Source organism: Rutilus rutilus (assembly GCF_951802725.1).
Source record: "Rutilus rutilus genome assembly, chromosome: 1".
Classification (NCBI taxonomy): domain Eukaryota; kingdom Metazoa; phylum Chordata; class Actinopteri; order Cypriniformes; family Leuciscidae; genus Rutilus; species Rutilus rutilus.
In genome coordinates, this window is record NC_140209.1 from 75,316,458 (window position 1) to 75,325,309 (window position 8,852).

At 41.4% G+C, this 8,852-nt stretch overlaps 1 protein-coding gene across 1 annotated transcript; it reads right to left on the minus strand.

Annotated features, from left to right (window-relative positions):
• Window positions 1-3,328: 3,328 nt before the first annotated feature.
• On the minus strand, window positions 3,329-8,348 carry LOC311276587 (patched domain-containing protein 3-like). Its single transcript, XM_084386350.1, has 3 exons — window positions 8,169-8,348; window positions 5,703-5,848; window positions 3,329-5,623 (listed from the first exon to the last, which is right to left on the minus strand). The coding sequence occupies exons 1-3, from the start codon at window positions 8,180-8,182 to the stop codon at window positions 4,086-4,088; spliced, it is 1,698 nt and encodes a 565-aa protein (XP_084242476.1). The 5' UTR covers window positions 8,183-8,348; the 3' UTR covers window positions 3,329-4,085.
• Window positions 8,349-8,852: the final 504 nt, after the last annotated feature.

Consider the following 8,852-nt stretch of genomic DNA (forward strand, 5'->3'; position numbering starts at 1 on the left):
AAGTCATTCCCTAAGATAAACGTGACATCTCGAACGGGAAGACATGGTCGCACTCCAACAACAACGCGGCCAGACACAAGGGAAGATTCAATTTCGATCTCGTGCAAAGGTACCTTAACGAAGCCCATCTCAAATCCTTGTACTAAGACACTTGAACCAACAGAGCTCTCATCAGACAACGGCAATATTCCTTCCAGAATAAAACTCTGAGCAGCGCCTGTATCACGAAGTATCTTGACTGGTTTGCGCGAAGCACTACCTGACAAAGATACAAATCCGTCCATCAAAAACGGCACATATCCCTCATTTTCACACATGTCAGCTTCCGAAGCCAACAACTCAAGTCCTTTCACTTGTGGCATGGACGTCATCAATAAACCTACCGGTTTAGGAACACGGTTTTTCTTTTTGAGCACACTGCACTCAGAAATAATGTGTCCGCGTTTCTTACAATAGAAACAAACGGGTGAGAACACAGACTTATCAGAACTTAGCGCCGCTTTATCAACAGGCAGGGGGCGTTCAAAATTACGCTGAGAAGACCGAGTGCTGTTAGCTGAAGGAAACTTCGGTGCGACACTAAACACGTTCTTATGTGTGAGCACATATTCGTCAGCCAATGTCGCAGCAACAGAACATTTAGAAGCTTTTTGCTCATTAAGATAGATTACAACGCGTTCTGGTAAGCAGTTTTTAAATTCCTCTAAAATAATCAGTTCACGAAGCTCTTCAAAAGTGGTCACTTTCATGGAAGCACACCAACGATCAAACAGTGATTCTTTCTCCCGAACGAACTCAACGTAAGCCTCATCAGTTTTCCGTAAATTACGAAATTTCTGACGATAAGCCTCGGGGACTAGCTCATACACTCTGAGAACGGATGTCTTCACTTGCTCATAATTAAGAGAGTCTTCGACTGATAAAGAGGAAAAAACTTCCTGGGCTTTACCCACAAAAACACACTGTAACAACATGGGCCAAAAAGTCTTCGGCCATTTCATATTGACAGCGACGCGTTCAAAAAGAGCAAAAAATTTATCAACTTCTTGTTCTCGAAAAGGAGGAACAATACGAATATTACGACTCACGTCGAAATCAGAAGTGTCAGATAAGCCCCTTTCACGAGCGCTTAACTCAATCTCTTTTAGACGGCACGCTTGCTCCATTTCGAGCTTTTTCAGTTCAAGTTCATGTCTCTCACGATCTCTAGTTCTCTCTCTCTCACGCTCCCACCCTTCTCTCTCTCTCAACAAAACTATCTCGTGCTCTTTAGCTTGCAACTGCAATTTTTTAACCTGCATCGCAAGATCTTCGGAACTACCTTCAAATTCAACATCAGGATAATCCGTCATCTTTTCCTCATCACCAAAAACGCCTTGTTCATGCAATGAATCAACAAGCAGAATCTGAAGCTCATGTTTAGTTGAAGTCTTACGAAAATTGACCTTAAAATGAGCAGCAATCTTCGTAAGATCTACTCTATTAATTTGAAACAGCTCAGCTTGCGTCGGTTTCGCAATGAAGTTCGCTAATTCAAACATGATAAAAAATAACGTCTGGTTATTATAAGGAAAAAATTTAACGAGCACTACACGAGAAAATATACACACACACCAATCGACTGTGATTCAACAAAGTTACTGAAGTTACTCAAGTAACAAATACAAAGTGTGAGCAGATCAAAAGATCAAACAAAGCCACACAAAATTCGATCCCGGACGAGCCCCCAAATATGTTACGGCCCTTTATCTAATTAGGCTCGTTAAAACACATGTAAGACAAGGACCGTACATATCAAGAATCACAGACGATTGGGTGAAGTTTCAAAGTGTACATCGTTTCTTTTAATGAAACATGAGAGAGCGCACCAACAATAAACAATAAATCAAACTAATAGCACAGGTAGGGTAGCAAAAGGAAAACAGAAAGCCTGACTATCTAACTCTGTAAGCAAGATCTTATCTGCTCCCGAAGAAAACAACAAACAGAGTGAGTCTTCCGGACCACTGCTTTCCTACGCTGTATCAACTAAATAATAAAAGTGATCAAAGAAAATACCCACTACCTGGCTTGAAAATAACCAAAATAAAAACTCAGTCCATGATCTGGAACAGCCGAGGCGAAGACCGTGGACTGCTCGCCATGTGGCAAGAAACCCCAGCTGTTACTGATCAGCAGGGTAGAGGCAGCTAGAGCAGCGAGCGTCGCGAGAGCCGAGAGAACCGAGAGAGCCGAGAGAGAGACCAGCCTCAATTCCGGACCGGCTTAAATACGGGGTTTCCCATGACGTCATTCATGACTGCACCTGCGATCTCAGATAGAACAATTAACATTCAGCAATTTAAAGCACCACCACATAACAATTCAAAAAATGGTCATAGCGATTGTAAAAAAACTGTATTTCCATTCATAGTTTCCATCCTTATCCTATGTCTCCCTCTAGTGGGCAAGCAACATTTATTTATCATACATGTTGTAAACACTTATGAAAAAAAAAAAAATATATATATATATATATATATATATAACATTCATGCATTTATAACATTTCGAATTTTGCACTTTTATTTTATAATATTACAATTTGTGGTTTTCCATTGATTAATGTTATTAAATCATGATAAGTAGTTTACTTTATTATATATTTTTAATTCAGGTAAATTTTTTATTAACCACTGAAATCACTTGAAAATTAGTGGAACGTGTCCAATCGAGTGTGCTTAGTACAGTAGAGGTGGGTTAATACACGTTTTTAGTGTTTAAAACTAATGAGGCCTCATTCAAAAATGTCATACGCTGACAGGGGTCAAAAGGTCAAAAAAGGGTCACGCGTCCGTAAGGAGACGGAATGTTGTAGGACCCTGAAATTCTAGGTTTGAGTGGTTTTGGAGGGGTCTGGTCCTGGTTTTAGACGTTGTTGGTCATTCAGTGTTTCTGTAAAAAAATAAATAATAATAACACTGATAATACTACAAATTCTCCTACTAATAACAATGTAAACCGCACTAAGGATTGATGAGCTGCTGGTTCATGAATATTAATCACGTCTGCGTTTGCGCATCAGTTTCTGCTTTCTCATAAAGGCTGAATAATTCCAAATGAATATGAAAATAATTCCAATATCTTTACAGGAAAATACAACAAATAATATCGTTTACATGTAGCACGTCAATTCTGTGTGGTATGTAAGACTCTTTATCTCTCTGTCTTTGAGTGCGTGAGAAACACTGAGCGCTCTCAGGCTCCTCACACTAGTGTTTACTGTGCGTCAAATACACTGTGCATTCATTGAGATGAACTGAAATAGTGCGCTTTACGGATTGCTTTACGGAGAGTGAAACTCTCATGTGCTCAGTCAGTTTTTGGTGAGTGAACATATATCTGTGTGTCCCAGTTTCAGATTGTAGAGCGATAAACTAGTTTAGTGATGAAGTCCGCCTCAGCTTCACGTCTACCTTCTGCCATAGTTGTTCTCACACTGAATGTTTTCACCCAAACAGACATACATCATCAACTAGGCATTATCGTAATTATCGCAGGAAGACTAATTGTTATCGTGAGGAGAATTTGTACCAGTAAATCACAAATGATAATATATTGCCGATCCCTACTTTACACACATCATGTTTTGAATAAAGAAAACGCTGTACTTGTTCAAAGAACCAGTTTTTAATTGACCCTTGCACTGCAAACAAGCAGAAATATATGGCAGATGTGTTCAAGCATTTGTGTAAATACTGTCATAAATGACTAAATCTCAGTATAATTGTCACTGAACAGAATAAGTTCTAATGTTCAGTAATGCAGTTTAATCAATGTACTTGAATGTAATTGGATTACAAAAGCAAAGTTGTGTTTGCATTGAGTAATACTGATGACAAGGATAAAAAAATATATATGTTTAAAAAATATACTTGATTATGATATAAATAGTGTAAATATAAATAGTATTAGTAAATATAAATAGTATTAGTAACTTCAACACGCAACATCTTTCAGTAAAGTAAGCTCAGCAACAGTCAGGATCAGCAGACTCTGTGAAAGCAATCATTCCACTTTGCTCTGGAAGATTTTTTTTGTTTCTCTCAACTCAGACGGTTACTAAAAGTGCCGAGGAAGGTCAGGAACACCGGTATGAATATGATGCAATGGACGGCCCCAAACAGAATGACTAAGAACATGATTTTGAAGAAGGTCCTGAAGAGGTAGCTTTTAGCAGTCGAGAGCACCACCACACCGACGATGGTGGACACCGCACCCTGAATGATGGGATAGCCCAGTTTAGTGACGGCATCTGTGGCTCTCTCATTCGCTGAGAGCTTTTCACTTGACACAAAAGCATAGGATATGTGAGCAGAGAAGTCGACAGAAAACCCGATACAGATAACAAGATTAATCATAGACACAGAGTCCAAACTAACATCCCATAATGCCATGAAACCGGCCACTCCCACAATGACAGATGCGATGGCAAATGTCACCCAGAGAGAGCAAAGAGGGTTTGGGATCAACAGGAGTGAAATGACTAGCATTGCACATGTAGCAACTACTATATTCTGGATTGTATTAGTAATGATGACGGCATATTGGTCGAAATAGATGAATGCGGGGTGATACACTATCAGATCAACGGGGGGCTTCAAATTCCCACATTTTCCTGCGGTTTCTCTGAATGCATTCAGCATGTTCTTCTCATCAATCGCTGTGCGGATGTTTACAGTCTGAACGAACATACGTGACGCATGGATTTGATTGTTAGTGAAATTAACATCTTGACTAAAACCAGACTGACTAAGAAATGCAGTTAAATGGGTTTTGAACTGTGTTTCACTGTCTAAATTGAGACGTGCCTTCTGTCCATACTGTATGTACGCACTCAGCCAAGAAATCGTTGGAATGCTTGAATTTGCCATTGGTAGATTTCGAAAATTTTCCAAACACGAGTCAAGACTTTTGCGAGCAGTTGGGTTCCAGTACTGAAAGTCCTTACCCTTTATAACTAACATAACATTGGGACCAAAGGCAGAGAAGAATTCATCTTCTTTGTCATAGTAACTACCAACATATGAGCTGTCTGCTGCTAAATGCTTCAGATCTAGACCTTCCTGCATCTGGAAGCATCCATAGATACTGACTGCCAAATACCCAGCATAGATCAGACACACGAGCGCCTTAACCCACATTCTTGTTAAGAAAGGGCCGTAATAGTTTTTAAAGAATGAATCTATTGGCATTTCAAATTCCTTATCTGTGTTTTTATCATACGCCCCACCAACACAACAACCTCCATCATCACCAGTGGCTTCTGGGAGTTTCATGAAGGTCAGCCAGTGTCTGTTGCCTTTCTCTCTCCGTCCGTTCAGTGCGAGACACGCGCCAAAGAAGGTGACGTTGAAGATGTAGCAAAACAGAAGAGCTGTGCTGGTGTACATGCAGAAGGACTGAACTGAGCGGAAGGGCGTCATGAGGCCGATGTAGAAAGCCAGCACATCTGTCAGCGTGGTGATAGTGATGGACACGCCAGCCTCTTTGTACGTTTCTGCTAAACGAAGCTCAACGGCTTTATGAACTTCAGTCTTCTGCCAGCAGGAGATCATAATGAACATGTCATCAACGCCAACACCTGGAGGAAAGCAGAGACGGTGAGCCTGTGAACATCAGCTGTGAGACACCTACTAGATGATGAAATACATAACATTTACCCAGAATCAGAAAGGGGGCTGTGCCCACGGTCATGGCAAACGGCATCCCACAGAACAGCAGCAGACCAAAGCTGGCCAACACGGCCATCCCAGCGGAGACCACACCGAACGTAGCCACCCACACCTTCGTCCTGACAGGGTCTAACCTGAGGAAGAGGACATGCTATAGACATCAATCACACAGTCTAACCTGAGGAAGAGGACATGCTATAGACATCAATCACACAGTCTATCCTGAGGAAGAGGACATGCTATAGACATCAATCACACAGTCTATCCTGAGGAAGAGGACATGCTATAGAGATCAATCACACAGTCTAACCTGAGGAAGAGGACATGCTATAGAGATCAGTCACACAGTCTATCCTGAGGAAGAGGACATGCTATAGACATCAGTCACACAGTCTATCCTGAGGAAGAGGACATGCTATAGACATCAATCACACAGTCTATCCTGAGGAAGAGGACATGCTATAGAGATCAATCACACAGTCTATCCTGAGGAAGAGGACATGCTATAGAGATCAATCACACAGTCTATCCTGAGGAAGAGGACATGCTATAGACATCAATCACACAGTCTATACTGAGGAAGAGGACATGCTATAGACATCAATCACACAGTCTATCCTGAGGAAGAGGACATGCTATAGACATCAATCACACAGTCTATCCTGAGGAAGAGGACATGCTATAGAGATCAGTCACACAGTCTATCCTGAGGAAGAGGACATGCTATAGAGATCAATCACACAGTCTATCCTGAGGAACAGGACATGCTATAGAGATCAGTCACACAGTCTATCCTGAGGAAGAGGACATGCTATAGAGACCAATCACACAGTCTATCCTGAGGAAGAGGACATGCTATAGAGATCAATCACACAGTCTATCCTGAGGAAGAGGACATGCTATAGACATCAATCACACAGTCTATCCTGAGGAAGAGGACATGCTATAGAGATCAATCACACAGTCTATCCTGAGGAAGAGGACATGCGATAGACATCAGTCACACAGTCTATCCTGAGGAAGAGGACATGCTATAGACATCAGTCACACAGTCTATCCTGAGGAAGAGGACATGCTATAGACATCAATCACACAGTCTATCCTGAGGAAGAGGACATGCTATAGAGATCAATCACACAGTCTATCCTGAGGAAGAGGACATGCTATAGAGATCAGTCACACAGTCTAACCTGAGGAAGAGGACATGCTATAGAGATCAATCACACAGTCTAACCTGAGGAAGAGGACATGCTATAGAGATCAATCACACAGTCTATCCTGAGGAAGAGGACATGCTATAGAGATCAGTCACACAGTCTATCCTGAGGAAGAGGACATGCTATAGAGATCAATCACACAGTCTATCCTGAGGAAGAGGACATGCTATAGACATCAATCACACAGTCTATCCTGAGGAAGAGGACATGCTATAGACATCAATCACACAGTCTATCCTGAGGAAGAGGACATGCTATAGACATCAATCACACAGTCTATCCTGAGGAAGAGGACATGCTATAGAGATCAATCACACAGTCTAACCTGAGGAAGAGGACATGCTATAGAGATCAATCACACAGTCTAACCTGAGGAAGAGGACATGCTATAGAGATCAGTCACACAGTCTATCCTGAGGAAGAGGACATGCTATAGACATCAGTCACACAGTCTATCCTGAGGAAGAGGACATGCTATAGACATCAATCACACAGTCTATCCTGAGGAAGAGGACATGCTATAGAGATCAGTCACACAGTCTAACCTGAGGAAGAGGACATGCTATAGAGATCAGTCACACAGTCTAACCTGAGGAAGAGGACATGCTATAGAGATCAATCACACAGTCTAACCTGAGGAAGAGGACATGCTATAGAGATCAATCACACAGTCTATCCTGAGGAAGAGGACATGCTATAGAGATCAGTCACACAGTCTATCCTGAGGAAGAGGACATGCTATAGAGATCAATCACACAGTCTATCCTGAGGAAGAGGACATGCTATAGACATCAATCACACAGTCTATCCTGAGGAAGAGGACATGCTATAGACATCAATCACACAGTCTATCCTGAGGAAGAGGACATGCTATAGACATCAATCACACAGTCTAACCTGAGGAAGAGGACATGCTATAGACATCAGTCACACAGTCTATCCTGAGGAAGAGGACATGCTATAGAGGTCAGTCACACAGTCTATCCTGAGGAAGAGGACATGCTATAGAGATCAATCACACAGTCTATCCTGAGGAAGAGGACATGCTATAGAGATCAATCACACAGTCTATCCTGAGGAAGAGGACATACTATATTGATCAATCACACAGTCTATCCTGAGGAAGAGGACATGCTATAGAGATCAGTCACACAGTCTAACCTGAGGAAGAGGAAGAGGAATCACAGATCTAGGGATAGAAACGTGTGCTTATGTGAATATTTTTAATTATTTATACCTTGAACAAGACATAATCGAAATGGTAATGGCCAGGGAATATGTAAGAGAGAAGAGTGGGATAACAGAGTCTGAATTGGTCTCAAGCTCATTCTGTCTTGATATTGATGTATAGTAAGACACATGGACCTGTAGAAATGAGATTAAAAAAAAAAACCACTGGGTTACACTTTATTTAAGATGTAATTGTTACAGTGTAATTATATATTTAAAGGGTTAGTTCACCCAAAAATGAAAATTCTGTCAGTAATTACTCACCCTCATGTTGTTCCAGCCCCGTAAGACCTTCGTTCATCTTCGGAACACACATTAAGATATTTTTTATTAAATCTGAGAGCTGTCTCACTCCTCCATAGGCTTCTAAGGCATTATAACTTGCTGGCCCAGAAAAATGTATTAAAGACATCGTTAATATATATCGTTCCCCATCTTCAGAGACACTCTTCAGAGACCTTGCGGTCTGCTACTTTTGCTGGGTCAGTGCCAAAGCCATTCTCATTCTCCCACACAAACTACAACACACGCTCTGTTAAAGACGCACGTCGTCCGGAATTACACACGCACTCACTGACACACCCACTGACCTTACAAAGCCACACATATGGTGTGTTTGTTTGACTCAGACTATTTTTGTGGTTGAATTTTCTTTTGTCATTTTTCTCTACGATGAACTGAACTGTTGATT